We start from the raw sequence: 21348 nt of genomic DNA, 5'->3' as shown, positions 1-21348 counted from the left end.
ATCTGCTCCAGGCTCAAAAAGTGTCAGCCCTGCAGCTGCTGCTTGCAGATTTTCACCAACCATCTTAGTGGCCCCCTGTGAACTTTGTCCAGTTTGTCAACATCTTGTATAAAGGTCCCACAACTGAACACAAGATTTCTGATAAGGTCTAGTGAGTGCCAAGCAGAGTCTGATAAATCCTGCCCTCAGTCTGCAGCTTGTGCTGCCTGCTCTTTAGGCAGCCTGGACAGCACCAGTCTTCCTTGCTGCAAGAATGCAGCCACCTTATGCTCAGTTCACTGTCCACTAAGCCAAGGTTTAATGAGTACAAGGTCATTTGCACAGACCTAGGATGGCCCCAGGTTTCCAAGCATTGTTGGTGTCCCTGACCAGGCTTCCTTTGGAAAATAATTTACTTGTAAACACAGCTAGGTAAGAATGCTTAAGGGAAAAGAGAGAGAGCTCTCAAAAAGTCATAAACCTTTGAGATACAGACTGTCACAAAACTGAAGGGAACCAATTCATGAGCAGTGTGGCAGATACACAAACCTGCCTGCTGCTTTATGGCAGTAATTTCCACTTAAGATCTGGATAATCTAGAAGAAAGTTGGGATGCATGTATCTAAGGTGACTAATATGTATTGCTTCCTTTTTCTGATACATAAATAGGTTGTTTTTTCTGAAGTGTAATGAACAAAGGATATTTCACAGCTGCTTTCTCACTGAGGCCTAGCACTTGGCTTGGACTTTAATCTCTGTTGGAGTGCAAACATTATTTTAATATTTAATATTAAATATTAAATATTTATAGTAAGGATTTATTTTTTCCCAGTATTTTATCCCTGTGATACACAGCATTTTATTTTGTAATAACAGTCCACAGTGTTGTGCTCTCATGCTTGTCCTGCTGTGTGGCACCTCACACTGACACCTGTAAAACTTGGTAGCTTAGCTTTAGGTACTGGTGCTGCCCTTTTGATTTCAATGGTCTGTACTCCCCAGGAGAAGTTAAACACAAGTGAAATGTTTACAGCATCCAAGTCTTACCTGGTCACATACCTGTATGTTTATCTTCATATATCTATTTGTAGCTGGATGGGATCGTGACAGCAGTGATACATCGCTTTCCCCAGTAGCATGTTACTCTGTAATAGCTAATTAGTGCTGAACAAATTATTTGGGAAAAAGTAACTTATCCACCAGATTTAGCTTATTTACCTGCTCAGGAAACATCTTAGATCAGACTATGGTTTTTCTCCTGTTTATTGATTATTCTACCGACATGAACATTTTTTCCACGCTGTTAAATGTGGACAGATCACTGAATTTTTATAATAAATACATGCTGTTAGATGGATTTCCATGGATTGCTTCTAGAGGTCTTGCTGTATCTTTCAGTTCGTTTCTACAACAATGCGAGGGGTCTCTCAACGTGAGATCTCTGCGGCAGAAGAGGACACATGGGGTGTCAGTGAAAGGATGTTTATATATGTCAGCCTTGCGTGCAGGACATCTCTCAGCGTACCCGGTGCACCCCCACCGTGAGGGAATCCCGGAGGCCGGGCCTTGTTCCTCCCGAGCCCGGCTGGGCTCGGTCCTGCACCGCAACCCGCCCATTTACAGATTTTCCTTCTAACGTGAGCGTAGTTTGAGGTCGGCGAGCCTGGAAAACTCGAGGATCAGAATTACTTTTCTGGCACTTAACCCGCCGTTCGACAGCGTGCGGCGACACCGCCGGAGCGCGGGCGCACGTCGGGCTGCCGGGCGGCGCAGCGCTGCCCCCGGCCGGGCGGGGCGGCAGGTGGCGCGGATGTCGCCGTGGAAAGGGGCGGGCGGCGGCGCCGGCGGATGCTGCGCTCGCTCCTCCTCCTCCGCCGCCGCCGCAGCCGCCGCCTCCTGCGCCTCCTCGCATCGCGGCGGTGGCGGGCAGGCTCCGGCCGCGGCCCCGCAGCTCCTCGCCGAGGCGGCGCGGCCTCCGCTCCCTCCTTCCTCGCCTCGGTCGCTGCCCGGCCCCGGCGCGATGTCGGGCGGCGCGGCGAGCGCCCCTAAGCCGCTCCCTTCCTCCGGGCCCAAGTCGCTGCGGGAGATGCCGCATCCCCTGGCCACATCCAGCAGCGAGGAGATGGGGCCGGCGCTCACCCCCAGCCCCGACCTGCTCCTGCCCCGCAGCATCGCCGACAAGGTATGGCCTGGGGGAAGGGGTTGTGGCATTTGAGGGGGCCTCTGGTGTTGAAGGAGGGCGGGGAGAAGGACTGTGTGTGTGTTTCCCTGACACATCCCTTTTCCCGGCTTCGCCTCGCCGTGGGGAGATAAAGCCCTGGGCGCTGCTGACATCCATTGCAAGAGCACAGAGCGGCTTAGGGGGGAGAAGACTTCGTGTCCCTTCCCGTGGGAGACCGTCTGGGACACTGGTGGTCGCGCTGTCACAGGAGGGTTGCGAGAGGCAGTATTTTATTTACTCTATCTCCGTGGGTCACATAGTGTACAGATAGTAGTAAAGTTTTCAAGCATTATTGCATCTCTCTTCTTGTAGCCCTCACGGGGAAGGCTTGGAGCTGGCATTGTTTGCTTATCATCAGCTTGTTTGTGATTGTCCTTTCCAGGCTGAACTCCTGCTCACTTCTTCCCAGCGCTGATACAAACACGGTGCTCTGCAGGAGTATCTATGCCTGTCTTCCCTTCCCTAGCTCTGGCATATGTTCACAGGACACTAGCAAACTCTGTGAAGTGCCTTCCTCGTGGTGATAATTTGGTAGTGGCAGAACAGCACTGCTGATATATTAGGTATGCTTGCAAGGACTTGGTATCCTTGTAGACAAGTCTTCCTGAACTTTTTAAGGTAGGATTTCCTACGAGCAAGAACTGCAAGGGATGATGTGGGCTTAAAAGCAGTTCTGGCTCAGCTGGTTTGTGCTTGTGGTACTGGGTGGCAAGAAGTGCTTCTTCTATGGCTGTTGTCCTGGGGAATATGGAGTTACTTCTGGGTAGGATGGATGGATCCCTTAGGCTCCAAAAGCCTTGAGGCTGTCAGCAGTATCTGGCCCAGTACACTCCCATGCTACGGGAGAGTGAGTCAAAGTAGCCTGGTCTCTTCCATATTTCACCATCTGCTGTGTGCAGCTGTGATGTAGGGATTCAGCACTTCTTCCTGCCCATGTAAGGAGGCCTTTTCTTGCACATTTGCCCACTGTTGCTCTAGTGAGAAGCAAGGCTTACCTTCACTTCAAGAGCTTAGGCCTTCATCTAACAAATAGGTCAGCTGATGACCTGTGGAGAAAAGGGTATGTGACTAAGGCAGGGGTAGAAATTGTGGAGGATTTTGTCTACGATAGATGGTTTAATCATCTAAGTAAGCTGTTGTCTGGGAAACCTGTAGCAATAGAAATTGGCAGCTGCCTTCACAAATCTTGCAGCTGAGGAACTGCATCTGTTGGCAGGGTCCATCCATGCTGCTGTATAGCTGGTGAGAAGCGGTATTCTGAGGAGCATCTTACACCCTGTAATGTCTTTCCTCAGTTGTATTAAAGAACTTATTTGCTTTTGGAGTGCAGGCAAGCTTCTCTCTGCTTTACTGCTTTGAGGTTTTGAGGAGTGTGTCAGTATTCCTGATATCCTTGGAGCAGAAATAACTCTAGCTTTAGGCTGTGGTCAGCTAACTTCTCATAAGTGGGAAAGTTCTTGCACAGTTTTTCCATCAGCAATAGAAATGAAATCCTCCTTCCTGTACCCTGTACATAGTACCATTCTGTTCTAGGCACATGGCAGCATAGAAATACTCTAAAACGCAGAGGAAAAGTGGCTGTAGTAAGTAATGTTTAGACTGGAGTGCAGTTCTGTGCTTGACCTGGAAATGGCACTAGGCTATGATCCTTGCAGAATAAAAGCACATCCAGTAGGAAGAAAATATATTTTTTTTCTTTCTAGCTGAATTAGTAGAAAAAGCCATATGTCTTAACCTCTTGATGGAAGAAGATCAACAGCTTTGCTGTAGATGGGATGTCCCTTCTTCACCTTAATATGTCACACACTGGCAAGAAAAAATGTAGTAATTTCTTTCCCGCCTCAGAAAAAAAATAATTCAATAAACTAGCTAAGTGTTCCTGGCTTTAAGGCAATGCCTGCACTATGTATTAAGTAGTCTACAAAGGGAGTAGGGTAAGTGGAGGTAAACGGGTAAAAGCACTTTTTGGGTGGTTTGTGTGTCTCAGAATCGTGGAATGGTTTGGGTTGGAAGGAAGCTCAAAGATGATCTAGTCCAACCTCTGTGCTGTGGACAGAGACACTTCTCACTACACTAGATTGCTCAGAGCTCCGTCCAGCCTGGCCTTGAACACTTCCAGTGTTAATCTTTACAGTCTTAATCTCTGATGATGGATTATTGGTCTTTTGAGAGACTGGCTCATTAATCAACTAATAGTACTGCAATAGCTGAGTAGGTCAGCATTCAAGTCTGACTTAGGCTTTAGTTATTAGTTATTTATTGATTCTTGAGTAGGAGCTGTTGTAATCTTCTGTCTGGTCTTTTGGGAGAATCTGGTGGACATTGATATTGGAGAAATTTTGGTCCAAGTCTCCTGTTTCAAAGTGTCTGAGTCAGATTCTTTAAGGAGAATGGTCCACATCCAGATGTGTACTAGGATATCAGTTTCGGAAGGGGGCTAGTAAAAATAGCTGGCCCATCACCATGAAGTGGATAATTTGCTTTTTCTGGGTTCCTCATGTTTTCTCTGAGCAAATACTTCCTAAAATCTGCTGCAAACTACAAGTACCTAAGACTGAGATCCTCTGAGTAGAGAAAGTTCAGAAGTACAGTTTTCTGCCATAAAGTTCTTCAATTTTTATTGCCACTGACGTATCACATAGAAGTGGCTGAAACTCTGCCATCACTGCTTTGTATTCTTTAAATCATGGTTTTTAAACTTTTTTTTTTTTTTCATTGAGAAAGAACACCACTTTATCCTGAGTCAGAGAAACCTAGGGGACAGGAACATCTGCATCTGTGTCTCCTTTTAGATTTAGATTCAAATATGGGAATAATGTAGTATTTCAGATTCTGTGTAACTTTAATGTCTCATAAACCTTAGGCTGCTGTTCAAGAACAGTGGCTAATGCTGCTAGAGCAGTAGGTCATTGGAAAGCAAAGGAAAATCTTTTGTGCTGTTTACCGAGACCATCTAAGTAGACTAGTCTCACGTTTTCTGAATCTTAGGAAGAGGGCTGCAGAACTTTTCTTATGTGAAATAGTATCTTTATCCTGATTTGTAGTGGACAATAGCTTTAGGAACCAGGACACCTTGACTTTTGACAAAATCTTATCTCTGAAATGAAAATAACATTTTAGCTAAGTACTTGACTTTTACAGTCATGCTTCAGGAGGTATGAAACACTTGACTTGTAGGTTCTTGTTTCTAAAGCATTTATATATCGGCCATGTGTTTCTGTAAAGATCTTTCGGTTCCCCTGAAGTCTAAAATACTGTCTTGATACCTGAGCACCATGAGTGTCTTTGAGTTTATTCTCCCTTCACCCTTGCTAGCTTTCAGATAAGGAGACAGGGGAAGCTGAAGCTGAGTGATACCATGTTTCTTGTGTTTTGCCTTTCTTTTTTCCTTTTATTTGGTTGGAGTTAGCATCAGGTTAGAGGAGAAACGTGCAGAAGGAAACAATTCCTTGTGTTTCATGGCAGGGTTAGTTGTAGAATTAGTTGTAAAACTGGGGCCTTGCTGGTTTAATTTTTGGAACATGTACAAGCTAATTGAGATCTCATTTTTAGAGCAGATCCACTGCTGAGGAGGGCAAGACATGGAGAAATGTCTGTATTTCTCTCTGCCTTTTCTTTTTTAAAAAAGAAGGAAGTTCTGCATGCACATGACTACTTGACTCCAGTGCTCAAGTTTGTCAATTTTGATAGCAAATCTGCTCTGCTCACCAGGACAAATGCTTTGACAATGAGGAGAAAAGGCAGTATTAAAAATCAGTATTACTGATTTTAGAGCATAGGTGAGAAGTAGATGACACTTTGCTGCATGAAGACTTGGATTCAGCCCCTCTGAGGCTGTGCAGATTTAGCAGGCTGCTGCTAAGATTTGGAAATGCCAGGCTGTGCAGAGTTAGAAAGAAAGTGTTCTGTACGGCTTAGTTCTGCTGTCGTCTAGCTGTGGTCCCTCTAGACTTGTATAATCTAAGGGTATCTTCCTAACATGGTGGTGTTGGCTGTTCTTGCTGTGGTCTGCCTTGAGACTGGCAGCTATCTGATAAAACTCCTGATTCACATCCCTGGTTTCTTGTCAAGAACTCCAAAAGCTTTCATATCCCACCTGTCCTAGGACTCAGGCTCCCTTGTCCTTTTTCAGGCATTTCTGACTTCTGTTACTGTACTTGTGGCCAGGTACCTGTAACTTTCTCAACTTTTATTCTTGGAAGCTCTGCCTACCTTGGTTTTGCCTCTCTTAACTTTGTACAGCTGATGGGAGCTTGAAGGCTGTTTTACAGGTAGTATATCAAGCAGATACCAGAGCTGATGTGGAATACCAGGCTTGCAGTGAATGCATACCTTGAATTTGCTAGTTCATGGAAATGGGCTTTAAAACTCCTACTGCAAATTTCTGGTTACTAACTGAAAACTATTGTTTGCATGCTCCTCTGCTTCCAAGTTACCACTCTGGTGAATTCCTAGACTTCATAATAGCACCTGATCAAATATACTCTGTGTTTGCTTGGAGTGCTGTTACATAGCACTTACTCTGAAAGGGAACCTGGCACCTCTCCAATTCCAAAAAATATACTGGGAGTTTGAAGCTCTACTTCCAGCCTCCTTGGTTGCTATTTTATAATTATTGCTCTTAAGTTCATCCACCTACAGATGAAACCAGTTTGCAGTATAATCTGAAAACTTAAAATAGATCTGCATGAGTTTCTGCGAATTTCTTCCTTCTCTGACTAGATGAGAACTTAAACTGGCACCATGTATTGAAAGAAGCTGGAGGTAAATTCTCAGTTGTGGGAGAGCCTGAAGACTGTAGAAAGTCAAACTGAAGTTGGTGAACTTGGGAAACAGTGTCAGTATGATGGGTTGATCTCTGCTCCTATCTACAGGATGCAAAAATGACAGTCACAGGGAAGCTGAAGCTAGAAGGCACTTCTGCATATTGTCTTGTCCAGCCTTTTGGCTCAGATGGCCCAGGCTGCCCAAGATGTTGTGAAGTTGATTTTTTTTTAACAGCTCTTTGGGCATCCTGTTCCTGCATCCAATCACCCACAAAAAAAAATATCTTTCTCAAGTTTATGTGAAACTTCCAGTATTTCAATTTTCACTAAAAAGAGAGTGTTACTTCCTTCTGTGCAGTCTTCCATCAAATATTTATCCTTATTGATAAGATTCCCTGAGCATTATTATCTCCAGGCTGTTTTCTTTCTTTGCCTTTAGGCATATTGCTGGCTCTTGGTCAATTTTTCCATCCCTGTCTATGGGGTTTTATTTTCTCATTCCCTATGCCAAACTGCTTTTCAATCAATCAGCCTCCAGCACACACTGCTGGATGGTGTTGCTCCTGACAGGTACAGGACTTTGTGTTTCCTCAGTAACTTGTCAGCCATGGTGGAAAAAGTTATGCTTGGTGGTGAGAAGGAGTCCTCAGAGATGCTTGTGCTGGAGTGCCTTAAACTTACCCAAGGAGCTTGAATACTTTCCGAGCTCATTCATGGGTAGGAAGGGATAACCCTTTAGATAACTAAGTTCTCTTACTACAGTTGTATGGGGACCTCCTCCTGCTATCGGTGCCTCAGGAAGCCTGTCCCTGTAATTAATGGTGGGAGGGGCAGAGAATAAAGAACAAAGGTTGGCTATTGTGCCTCTCTGGGAGACCTCAGTTCCTAGATTTATGTGCAAACTGTTGTCCTGATGTCTTCTAGCATAGTGGTGTACTCTTGTGGTATCTTAAACAGATGGTCTGGCTGTCACATGAGCCAGTCTGCTCCAGCTCTGAGTTGGGAGACTGCTCTCTGTAAAGTAGGTCAGGAGACAAGGCAGGCAGGTCTTTTGTGCAGTGGACTTAGTGCCACTACAAGAAAATCTACTTGCCACACCTGAAATGCATATTTGAGATTGTAACTTGCATGTGCTTTCAGTCTGTGGAAGACTTTTAATAAGTCAATTAAAGATGGCATTTTATCTTGTGTATTTCTCAGAAATAACTTCACTGAGGCTTATTCTCTGCTGACTATGAGCAAGATCTTAAATGCTCAGCTGTACTGACTTTTCAAGTTGTGACTGAGTTGACTGCCTGAGCCTGGATGCCAGTGCAGCTGAAATTTCCAAGTTCTTGTGGCTGAGGAAAACTGCTTGCATCACTAGGATGTAACGGTGAAAAAAGGTCTAAACTCCATAATGGCATCTATAACTGTGAAGTAAAATCTGTGTAAAGTTCTCTTAAATTAATTATTGAATAACAAGGGGAACAGTTTCTTTCCAGTTACTAAGGGTAATAACTGACAGCAAGGTAGCTACTAGCTACCAGCTGCTATCAATTCAACTACCAGTTGAAGATGGAAAAAAGAAAAGTAGGCTGCAATTATTTTAATGAGTGATCATTTCCAGTGCCATTCCAGCTTAAATGGCCTTCAAAAAGGGGCAGGAAGGGAGACCTCACCTCAGTCCCTGGAATGGTGATGGAGCAATGAATTCTGGTAGCCATCTTTATCCACACAGGGGATGAAAAGGTGATCAGGAGTAGTTAGCATGGATTCACTAAAGGTAAATCATGCTTGACCAACCTGATTTCCTGCTGTGAAGAAACACCTCTTTATTGGATGGGTGAGGGGAGAACAGTGGATGTTGTCTTCAGAAAGGCTTCCAGCACTGTCTTAAAACATCCTCATAGGCAAGCTCAGGGAGAGCTTGGACTGGATGAGTGGACAGGGGGGTGGATTGAAAACCAGCTGAACAGCAGATCCCAGAGCCATAATCAGTGGCACAGGCTCTAGTTGGAGGTCTGTCCCTAGTGGTGTCTCACACCAATAGTGGCCCAGTCGTGTTTAATTTTTCCATCAATGACTTGGATGAAGGGGCAGAGGCCTCCTCAGCAATTTCACTGACAACACAAAGCTGGGAAGAGTGGCTGACACCCCAGAGGGCTGTGCAGCCCTTCAGAAGGACCTTGACAGCCTGGAGAGATGGGCACAGAGGAACCTTCTGAAATTCAGCAAAGGCAAATGCAGGATCCTGCACCTGGGGAGGAACAGCCCCAGGCACCAGCACAGCCTGGGTGTGACCTGCTGGGAAGCAGCTCTGTGGAGAAGGAGCTGGGGGTCCTGATGGGCAACAAGCTCTCCACGAGCCAGCAGTGCCCTGGTGGCCAAGAAGGCCAGTGGTATCCTGGGCTGTATTATGAAGAGCATCGCCAGCAGGTCCAGAGAAGTGATCCTGCCCCTCTACTCAGCTCTGATGCAGCTTCACCTGGAATGCTGTGTCTAATTCTGGGCTCCTCAGTACAGTAAAGACATGGAACTCCTGGAGCAGGTCCAGCAGAGGGCATCAAAGAGGATTAAGGGAATGGAGCATCTCTCTTAGTGAGGAAAGGGTGATGGACCTGGGGCTTTTCAGTTTTTAGAAGAGATCTTATCAATGCTTATGAGTATCTGAAGGGAGGCTGTCAAGAGGATGGCTCCTCCCAGTGGTGCCAAGCCATAGGACAAAGACCAATGAAGCAGACACATGTTCCAGCTGAATATGAGGAAGAGCTTTACTGTGCAAGAGATGGAACATTGAACAGGCTGCTCAGAGAGGTGTATTTTCACTAGAGATATTGAAGAACTGTCTGGGTGCAATCCTGTGCAACATGCACTACATCAATTCTGCTTGAGTGGGAGGTTGGGCCAGGTGACCTAATGTGATTCCTTCCAGTGTTACCTATTCTGTGATTCTGTGTTTTGACAGGTGAATTAATGGGACAAATTCTACTTTATAAATTGGGTAGGTCAAGGGATGGAAAGAGATGTCACCTTCATCTGTACGTGATGTTACAACACCAAAACTGTTGATTCTCCACCAGATATTTCACTTAAATCAAGAGGTATTTTATCAGAGTAAGCACTTAAGTGATACTGGTTAGTTGAACTAGCTGACGTGGTTCTGAAAATTGAAACAATAATCCAAAGTTCATACAACAGGCAAGGAAAGGGTTTAACTGAGAGCTGTGATCGGAGTGGTCGTGAAAGCATAAATCCTGTTAGAGAACATTATTGTCTTAGAGCTGCATGCAGAGCTTTTACACTGCCACTTTTGTGAAGTGATACACAATAGGTGACATGCTGCTTTGGAAGTGAAAGTGCTGGTGTCTGTAACGCTTAAAGATGGGTTTCTCCTTTGTCGTTTTAGGTATCTTGGTTGAAGACAACTATTACAAAAGTGTGTGGGAGGAAAGATGTGGGAGAAATGTGTAGTACTCTGGTTTGCAGGAAAATGTAGAGGATATAAAATGTAAACTTGATTCTAGATCATACCTCAAATTATGAAGAGCAGACCTGTGAGAATGACAACCTTGCTTCCAGTCTTGGAGGGATCAATAGTATCGCTAGTGTGTGATCTACAGTGTGATTAGTGATGGGAGGCTTACAGCACTGAAGGACATGCTTTTGTCATGGTTATCAATCTGTGCGTTGACTTCATGCTAAATTTAAGTCTGCAAAAGCTCCCCTACCTTAAAGTTTCTCTGTATTCACTTGTATTCACTGTATTCTCTGTATTCACTTTTCAAGTAGGCTTGAACGATTCTGTGTTGCTTGAAAAGGGATGCTTTGAAGACAGGTGTTACTCAGGGGCTGGGAAGCCTCCTCCCCATCACTGGTGCAGGTGGTGTTAGCAGCAGGCACTTTGAGCTAACTCTGTGGCGAAAGCGGTGGCATCTGGTAGTGGTAGACTACCCAGATAATAGATACCCATGATTTTCTGGGTGGAACCTTTGCTTTGAGTTTTTAGGTGCTAGAATAAGGCAAATTGAGTGAAAATTTTGAATGCTGACAAGATGAAGTTGTGGGTTTTGGATTGTTGCCCAGAAAATCTGTGGACCTTTAATCAATGCTGTTTATTGTACATGATCATCTTGACCTCTTCACAATTTGTATGATGACTTCCGGTGTAGCTGACTAGCCTGATCAGTATACGTCGCTTGAAGCCATGTTTATATGCCTTTGTGATTGTGATAAGCCTACACCATTAACTAAAAGATGTTTCTCTAGATAGATAGATAGATTCTCTAGATAGTCTGTAAATCTCAAGTTGTCTTGGTTTGACACTGGCCCAACGCCAGGCACCCATGAAAGCTGTTCATTCACCCTCCCCTGCCATAGCTGGGCTGTGGAGAGAAAGAAAAATTAATGAAGGGTTCATGAATTGAGATAAGGACCAGGAGAAAACACTTCAAGGGCAAAACAGGCTCAACTTAAGTTGCAAAGTGAATTTATGATTAACAGAATCAGAGGAGGATAGTGAGAAGTAAAATAAGCCCTTAAAACACCTTTTTCCCCTTAGCCCCTTTCTCTTTCCTGCTGACAAGGTGTGGGTTTTGGTCAGTTCATCACTGAAATTTTCTTACATTGCTCCGGGAGACGAGTCCTTGCCCTGTGAGGTCGTGGGGTCCCTCCCATGGGAGACAGCTCTCCATGAACTTCTCCAGTATGGGTCCACGAACAGCAGCCATACTGCAGCTGCAGCGTGAACTCCCCCAACAGGCAGACAATTTTCCCAAAACTGCTGTGGCATGGGTCACTTTTTTCATGGGATGCAGTCCTCCAAGGACAGGCTGCTCCAGTCTGGAACACAGGCCCTCTCACTCCATGGGGTCTTCCTCTGGATCACAGCCTCCTCCAGGCATCCACCTGCTCCAGCATGGGCACTCCCCCATGGACTCTGTGTGGATTTCTGCATCCCCTGTGGATCTCCACAGGCTCTGGGTGGATCTCTGCATCCCCCGTGGATCCCCCCAGGCTGCAGGGGCACAGCTGCTTCACCACGGTCTCACTGCGGCCTGCAAGGGAATCTCAGCTCCAGTGCGTGAAGCCTTCTCTTCCAGCGCTCCTCCCTCTCTTTCTCCAGTGACCTTGGTGTCTCCATGTTGTTTCCTTCACATGTTCTCACCCATTTCTATTCTCTGACTAGAAGAAAAACTGTGAGTCCTTTCTTTTGATTTTCTTCTTAAATATGTTATCAGAGAGGTGTTACCAACCCCTCTAGTTTTGGCCAGCAGCATGTCCGTCTTCAGAGCTGTTGGGCATTGGCTCTGCTGGACAATGTGGAGCTTCCAGCAGCTTCTCACAGAAGCCACCTCTGTAACCCCCCTGCTACCAGAAACCAGGCTATGCAAATCCAATACAAAAGTCCAACAGTCTCTATAGATAATAATTTTCTTACTGTGAGGAAATACTTTGTGACTGCTTTTCCTCAGTTTTTCTCCTCAAAGCAGCAACTGAAGCAGTTATGCTGTGGGGGTTTTAGTTTAGGATTGTTTTTTCTTTCTTTCAACAGATAAGAACTTTGTTTATTTTATCCCTTTGAGAGCAAATGCCTTTCTGCTGGAAAATGTCTTGTATATCAGCAAATGTGATAGAGGGATATTGCTTAAATTGCACCTGCATAAACTGATCCTGAGAGCTTCTCCAAGAGTACACTCCTCCAGCTGTTCGAGGGCATAAGATGCAAACATGCATTCTTCCCTCTAAGTATGTTTGCCTCTGGCCTCTGTTATTCGCACAGTGATACCTCGTCAGTCTGACTTGCTCTCACAAAAGCTTCACTGGTTCTGTGTCAGGAAAACTAATGCAACTCATCTGAAACAGAGAACATGAGTGAACCCATATTGCAGTGTATGCATATTCTTTCTTGTATAAATGAAATATTCCCCAGGATACTACAGTGCTTTCCAGCCCTCTTATCTCTTACTCTCCTATTTCTCTGTTTCTCCTCAACCCTTTGCATCTGTTCACATTGAAAAACCCCAGCATATTTCTGTTTGCTCTCAAAAGCCAAATGAACAGTTTGGTGACACTAGGTAGCTAGATAACAGATGTAACTAAACCTGCTTCTAGAGAGTGACGAGAAACCCCCAAACTTCTGCATGGTATATCTGCAGAGCTTTAACACAAAACTGTATGTTTCTAGAAAGCAGTTTAGTTTGGACAAGATTAGTAAACTGTTCCATCTGTAATCAGCTATAAATCTGATTTCTTGGATTGGGGATGATTCCTAGTCATATGTAGGATTCAAGTTTTCCTGCTCATGTCTGAAATCCTGGCTGCTGCTTTGCTGTTTAGAAGGTCAATGATGAAAATGAAGCTTTAAACAAAACATGGGGCACGTTAGCCTTGGTTGTTGACAAGGCTCTTTAACATGTTGAAATGGTTTGTGGTGTTTTTGTGCACACAACTGCAGAATCCATGTAACAAATGATATTACTGGAACAAAATCCTTGCATACAGACATGGAACTTAACAGAGCTAGAGGTCATAAATTCCGTTATTTTCTAAATGTTTCCAGGGTCATGTAGCTTCTGCCATTCATGAAGGCCATCTTTGAGATCTGAAGTAGACTGGAATTGGTGCCTGTTGCCTACCACTGAGAACCATAGAAAGACAAAGGAACCTCCAGCTCTTTTAAAGGAGCATCCAAGTCTGCCCAAATCTTAAACTCTCTTGCTTCCCATCAGGTCATAAACACTTTTATACTACTTTCTACAGCTTAAACACAACTGAACTAATCATGCTGCACAGTTGCCAGCCTGGCAGTTTCCTTGGGAAGACAGATTCAGCCTTCTGCAAGGACTCAAGTGCTCTAAACACAGATGTGAGAGCTAACCTTGTATCTGAAACTACTTACTTCAAGAGAATAGCTCATCCTGTGGATGTGTTGAAATATCCCTTGACATTTACCAGAGTAAGGAAGCTATGGCAATCCTGCAGATACTCCTTACATTTTATTTCCTGCCCAAAGGATTTAGGGGTGTGCATGTGAGCTTCATGGCAGTTAATAAGTTCAAAATGTGTATTATACCTTTACATTTTGTCTTATTAATGTCTGCTGCAAATAATAACCCGTTTCATCTTCCGGATGCCTGTCCTCCAAAGGCCTTTCATGCACAAAGCAGCACAGTAACATGGCTTATTACTACTATTGAAAATCTTGTCTTAACTGTTGTAAACTGTTGTAAAACATCTATGAGATACCACTCACATTCTTGATTTCCAGAGTCTAACCTGAACCATATTTAGGTTTAGAGTGGGATTTGCACAGTTCCCCTTTCAGACTAGGGAAAGAAGCCAGGTTTTTATGGACTGTGAGAAGATAGACATATAGCCAGACTGACTGTATGAACACATAGTGTGATGTGATACATGACACTTTCTTTTGACACTTTCTTTTGCTTTGGTGTGCAGGAATGCTGAAACTAAGTTGTATTGTAACTGTGTCCCTAAAGGCTTTAGCAACAAAGGTATGAAATGGTTTATAGCTCTTGCTGAAAATGCTGTTTGCCAGAATGTTCCTGTGCCTACATTCTTGTTCTGTTTAGCTTAACTGAGATGACTTATTAGAAAACAAACCACAAAGTGAAATAATCCATCCTATGAAATTTGGCTGTTAACCTTAGAAAAGAGGTGAGAATCCTGTGACCTACATGATAAGGCTTGGAAAAGGCTTGTGTCAACCATATGGTGTCTCTATGAAGCTTGTTTCAGTGTTCCTCTGTCCAGCTGAAAGGCAAAGAAGCACTGTTCCAAGTATGATACCCGTATAAGCAAGAACGGTGCCAAACTGCAGGCCATCATGATTAGCTGTTGCATCTTGAATTCTTTTTTTTTCAGGGGTGCTGGGAAGCATGTCTCTAGCCAACTCTGACCTACAGAGCAGAAATAGTAGTTCAAATTATGAACACCAGAGCAAAGTCACCAGACTTGTGGCTTGGCACCATGTTGTACTTGGATGCTTATTTAAAATATTTTGAGAGCAAATTGGTCTAGTAGATTTTTGGTTAGATGAGCAAAATACCAGTTGTACTCCTGAAACTTTATAGAGATGAGGCATGGCCCTGTTAAATTGGGTGCTTTCTGCCTGACCCTGCAGAGTCCACAGATTTGGTTCCTAATACCCTTCACAGCTAAGAAGTTAAAATTTGACTTGGGTCCTCAGCAACCCATCATTGTTTCTCCTCTACTAACACATTTTAAGAGTGAGAGGAATTCCTTCTGATTTGTACTTACTCTGTATTGCACTTAAAATGGCCTCAACCTTACAGTCTGATTTTAGATGCTTATTATAATGGAAACCACTGATTGCTTTGGAAAGTATCATCTTGTTCCTTGTGATTACATCCACATAACCTGTACTATCCCTTCCCATTACTGGAGCAGGATATCATGTAACCACTTACCTTTTCCAGGAGGGTAGGTCTAGACTAGAAATTGATTATCACAGTTCTTCAAATTGGTTATCACAGTTCTTGTCAAACAACAACTTACCACTGTCTTAATTGTGGATCAGTGTAGGAACATGGTTCTTCTTCCTGGAAGTTAACAGTTCTGGCATTTAACTGTGGGATTTTTTTATTTTTTTAAACCAAACTGAGCAGGACTGCCTTGTTCTTTCCATCCCTTCTTTGTACACAGCATTCTCCCTTCTCTAGTCACTTTGGTGCCTTAAATGAACTGCTCAAAAGCAAATGCCTGAGCCTGGGATATGTACTATCTCAGACACGTGAAGAAACAGAAGTGACCTCTAATAAACAAAGTCTGATGCTGCTGCCTGATAGAGAAAGAATCTGAACATAAATAAAGGGGAAGTAAATGCATTTTCTTCTGTTTTTCTGTATCTAGCTGGTATTGAATAATAGTCTTGCGTAGACTGAAATTTCATCAAACAGGTGGGTCTTCTAATGGAATACTGTGCACAGATGAGCTAATCTATGTGTACTGAAGGATGCAGAAGTGTTTTTTGTTTCTGCATGGAGCTGACCTATACAAAAAATGCCTGCATTCAAAACTTGCTGGGATGAGACAAGGAGTGTTATGAAAAGGTCTGTGAAAGCCAAATTCATGTAAGCTTTTGTAGTGACCTTGGGAATGCTTATTTCTAAATCACTTCAGTTTTCCAGTCACTGGCTGCCATTCTCCTATGACTTACTGTCATGTACTGAAGATATGGAGATAAGAGTGTTCCAAAACACAGCTGTAATTGTGTGGAATTGTTGTCTGCTTAACATGGCTCTGTCTGTCATTGTGTCTCTGTGAAATGAATGGCAAAAAACAATGGAACACTTTGAAACAGAAGGAGAAAATGTACAGCACTCTGAATTTTGGAAGTGAAGCAATGGGCTTCTAAGAGCAGTATAGGCCTGGCTCTCAGGTCCCTAAGTTATGCAGGGATATTTTGGGTTAAGTGCATCCCTTGGCTCTTAAACAGCAACATTTCTAAATGTCTCTTAGTGTCACACAATACTTGTTGAATGGGAGCAGTGCACCCACAGCATCACAATGGGTTCAGGGTAAGTAACTCTTTACAGAGGTGAGTTTATTTGTGCATGGAAGACCTGGCTGAACCACATCTGCTTCCTCATGGATTGCTGCTTTGACAGCAAAGCTATCTGGTTAAGCTGTACACTTGCTCAGGCAGGATAGGTGAAAACTAGCATTCCATTTCTGGAAACTGTAATATTAACTAACTGCCTGTAACTCAGCAGAAGACTTCATGGTCTTAACAATAAAACAATACCTGTGGAAATTTAGACTCTCAAGCGTTGAGTCCTGGGTGCTTTCTCTGGCAAGCTATTACATGGGGGGAGGCTGCCATGCAGAAGACTGAATACCAAGCTCCAGAAGTTTCTACTTCATGTGGGTCCAAACTGCTCTGTAGATGGAGCTGTGGAAAATCTCCTGGGAGAAGATGACAGCAGTTGGAAACTTCCCAACTCGTTTGAATCTCACATGCAGACTTCTAGTTTAAAAAATTCAGTTGAATTTTATGTTTGGATGAAGTTAACTTCTTCATAGATTTAATATTTGTTTCTGGGCAGGCTGACTAGTCAAGGTGTTTGGAGAGCATGAGCTAGCAAACTAATGTGAAGCAACCTTACCAGATACCAGGCTGCATAGTTGTCAGGTTGCATTTCGAACACAGGCAGTTAGGTCCTGCTTGCCTGGTGCTGTAGGATACCAAACATGTGCTGCTAAAATTGTCTGTCTTCTGTATTCATAAATTCAGGTGTCTTGAGCTTCATAGGAATTCATGAAGAGCCTGACCTTGTGGTTGTTTCACAACTGTATGCAAGAAGCAGTAGCTCATGAGCCTGAAAGTCCGAATATCACACTATAACAACTATAGGTTATGATCCAGGCCTTGCTACACCTTCACCTGACTTACTTCAACAGATGACAAAGCTGTTGAGACTGCCCTGAGGCAGTGAGGCACAGAGACTAAGGATCTTTACTCTTTACTTTAGAAAAAGCTTTGAAAATTTGGAAAATCTTTATGGATACTCACTAAGAAGTGAAGAATGTCTTGACAAAACATGTCCTCCATGTCACTTTGCCTGGCTAACTAGGAGCAGCCTCCCCTTCCCTCTGCTGTGGGACTGCTCAGCTTTATGGCGGACTGACTGGTGAGTAACAGGTGCTTTGACAAAAGGCTTTGTAAGCAGTGTCACCTGCTGTGACTTGGACTATGCTGGTCTCTAATAATAGCACCTTCGAGAGGTACTTAAAATGTGGATGGGCAGCTACTTGGTGCACTAAAGGTGAAGCTGATGAATGATCCACTGGCACTGACATCTTGCCAGCTTGTTTATATAAAATGGATAATTCTAGCCAGTATTTCAGATGCTTGTGGGTATGCTGGTTATACCAACAAGTAGAAACACAGGTGGCTGCATATCTCCTTTCCCACTAGGCTCTGCAGGACATGCTCCTTTCTGTGGTAAAAGCAGACTAAAACAAATGGTGCAGTCTTGTTTCCCAAACAGGAAAAAAAAAAAATCCCCAAGTTCCACGGAAGAAAAGTGGGGCAGTTAATGTGATAGGGAGGTGCTCTGCTGGTAAGACTACAACCTGAGGTATCTTACTGTCATACTTCAAAGCCTGCCTCTTGCTTCTTTCTAGCAATAGTGTAAGACTTCAGCAAAAACTGATCCTGCCTACTGTTAAACAAGGATTCAGCAGCTCTGTGTGTTGTTTCTAGTGCACTTAGCTAGGAGGTTCCACTGTTTCAGGAGGAGAAATAGGTGGCTTTCCTCTGCTGAAAAGGAGCCAAGTAACAGGGTATGATGCCAGCTGTCTCTGGCAGAGGAGGATCTTGCAGATGAGGCAGTACAGCACACTAACACATCATCTCTCCTTTCCCCACCACCCTGCTGATCTGAACCACTGCTGGTACAGAAGCTTTACTTGATGTAGGTCTGGAGTGTTTCATCCAAGATAGAACTATCACAGCCTTTAACACCTGAGACATTCCACAGGACCCATGACTGCAAGAGTACAGTCAAGTGCAATGAAGTGAATTTAAACCTTCATAGACTTCTGTGCTGCTGAAAATGTACAAGACATACTTGTATGATGTTGTTACTTCCCAAGAGAATTAGTGAGGGAAGTGCTAACTTCATGCTAACTGGCTAACAGCTAACTGACTATAAGGTCCATCTTTGGTTCTTCTTCTAGATGCTCATATTTTAAGCAGATTCCATCATATACTTTAAGCTCTCTTTTGGAAAGTTTTATTACAAGCTTTTGATATCTCCTGCGGAACCGGGCTTAAGGTGCTTCTGCATGTTAATTGTTGTACTGGAAGCTTAGAATATTACTGGCTGCAGTTCTAGTACAACTTGTACGTTAATGCTTAAGGCACATGAGCAATGATGAGCTGTCTTTTCCTTTGGAAACAGAAACAGATTTGTCTCCAGCTACTGTGGTATCCCAAGGTTTGCTTTGCTTTTTACTCTGCTCAGCCAGATTCTCTTGTCTAGCTGAACTGGCAGATTTTCTGAAGCCATCTTCTGTCTACTGCTTACTCTGTTTATGTAATTTCAACAGAACTTCTTAGCTACTGAGTTCTTGTGCCATTGCTTCGTCCTGTTGTACATGTTCCTCCTATGCTGAGTCTGAACCAGATGCTTGTGTAGTTTGAAGTGTCTACCTCATGTCTGATCTGGCAAGTTGTGCCTTGCTCCTCCTGCTCTTTTGCCCTTTTGAGAGCATTTGAGTTCCTGCCTTTCTGTCTTGCTCACCTGCCAGTTAAATCTGAAACCATCTATTTGTAGGCAGATGCTTCTGTACATTAGCTGAGGAAACATATTTAACCTCAGTTAGTAGACAATAGTTAGATTACCCCTTTCCCAAAATGTCTAGTCTAAACAATTATTTTCTCTACTTCATAAGGCAGCCCTCAAGGTGAAGAGTGATGCTGCCATGGTTCTGCAGTACTGCAACAGACAGATGGCTCTTTATGAAATTCCAGTACTCCTGTGAATGGTTTGTGACAATGACTGGTAGAAATTTAGCTGTGTTTTTAGCCATTATCAAAAGCTGACCTTTGTAAGTAACAAGCTCAAAGCTCTTGCCTGTGATTCTGTACCTTTGGCTAAAGGAGCATTGATGAACAGAGGGGGTCTCATCAACATGTGATTGCTTTGCTAAGATGATATGTTTTGTCTAGTCACTTACAGTTTTGTCAAGTTGGGTCTAGGAAGTAACTAAAACACTTCTAGTTAATGTGGTGCTTAGCTGTAGTGATGTTTCTCTGTTTAGCAACAAGGGAAATCACTCTGTGGATAAATCTGTTCCTGTGCTACTATAAAAAAGATGCAAACGAAAAACGCTTCTGTCTTCTTTGAAAAGAAGGGCCATTGATCCTTAGGACTTTTTATATACAACTTGTCACACACGGTCAGGTCCCTCTGCTACAAAACTAGAGCAAAGAACATGTTAAGTTGTTGTGATACTTATGCAACTGCAATAACTATTACTGCAGAGTAGTTGGTTTATATTGAAGTGTGAGATTCGAAGGTGTGTGGATGTACCATGTTAGCTATAAAGTTGTTTTGCTGTGTTTTTCTCCCTAAAATAGCAACTTGCTGGATCTTTTGGCCTCTGTCTTCTCTAGGCATTAGATGATTTTCTCAGGCTTGGGAGAATGGGAATGAGGACCTCTCCAAGGAAAAAGAAGTATTTTCTTTTCCTTTAGGACTCCAACAGGGAGGTGTGCCTAGACATCTGTGTGGGAGAGTATGATCTGTGACTGTTCTGTAGTGCAGTGATGGCAGTTCAGACTCTGGCTGCTGTCAACATGGATGGAAGTTAATGGACTGGATGGGTGCTTCTTCTTCCACTATAAGAGTCTCCAGAGGTGAAAGCTTACTTCATCCAGTAAGTTTCATTACTGAAACCATCCCAGCCTTCCAACCAACTGTTGCCATTTTGCCTGAAGCCTGTGTTATAAGTAGGTCTCTTGATTTGCGTAGCTTTTTTGTTTTCAGTCTTACCAAGAACTGTAGGTTCAGCAATGTTGTCCTTGCTTATGAATTGAAAACAGGTTGTGCTGTACTTAGGGGAGGTTATAATTATAATGTGCTTTCTCCTCAGCTCAGTGCTTGAAGACTTTAGTGTGTTGCCCAGGTGTCCTGGAAGAGGGTGGTCCTTGGAGGTGATGAAACAAGCAACCCTTGTAATGTCTGTGGTGTCTTTGAAAATACTATGCTTTACCTTGAATCCGTTAAGCTTAAAGAAAACTTCCTTTTCTTTTTCCCCCTCTCCAATACAGGATCTCAGCCTGCCCAATGGCACACCTGTGGATACTTCTAGCCCAGCCTCCTCCTCATCTCTCCTCAACAGACTGCAGCTGGATGATGACTTGGATGTGGAAACTAGAGACCTCTTTGTTACTGTTGATGATCCCAAAAAACATGTGTGCACAATGGAGACATATATTACATACAGGGTTACAACAAAGGTACAAAGCAATATTGTCTTTCCTAGTACTTCCTTCTTTGTGAAATAACTTTAGGGCATGCTGGATATTCACATCTTGCACAGTTATCCTATCTTAAGGACAAGAACTTAGTGTCTTTTAGTACCTTGTGAATGTGTTGAAGATATGACTTTTCTTAGCAGAACTGTTACTCCAGTGCCTGAAATTGTGGGAAAAGCTTTTAATATGTCAACTTGGGTTTATTTTGTTTGTCTCTAATTCCTAAATAGAACTGTTTATAAACTTGCAGTGCCAGTTTCTTACATTAACTTCACAGTTTGTTCATTTAAGTAATCTGACACTTACTTGGTTTGAGTTCCCTTTAGGGGAATGTGCCTTGTTACTGATTCACTGTTAATCATCTCACTTTTTGT

At 43.5% G+C, this 21348-nt stretch overlaps 1 protein-coding gene across 1 annotated transcript in view; it reads left to right on the top strand.

The window, feature by feature from the left end:
* The first annotated feature begins 1774 nt into the window (after window positions 1-1774).
* Window positions 1775-21348, top strand: part of SNX30 (sorting nexin family member 30) — a 49101-nt gene continuing 29527 nt past the window's right edge. The window contains exons 1-2 of the mRNA XM_021525038.4: window positions 1775-2161; window positions 20768-20956. Of these exons, the coding sequence (XP_021380713.2) occupies window positions 1790-2161; window positions 20768-20956 (561 nt within the window). The 5' untranslated portion in view covers window positions 1775-1789. The remainder of the gene's footprint in view (window positions 2162-20767; window positions 20957-21348) is intronic.

Source organism: Lonchura striata, chromosome Z (genome assembly GCF_050655825.1).
Source record: "Lonchura striata isolate lonStrDom1 chromosome Z, ASM5065582v1, whole genome shotgun sequence".
NCBI lineage: Eukaryota > Metazoa > Chordata > Aves > Passeriformes > Estrildidae > Lonchura > Lonchura striata.
The sequence above is the reverse complement of the archived record's forward strand: the minus strand, read 5'-3'. Positions and strand labels throughout refer to the sequence as shown.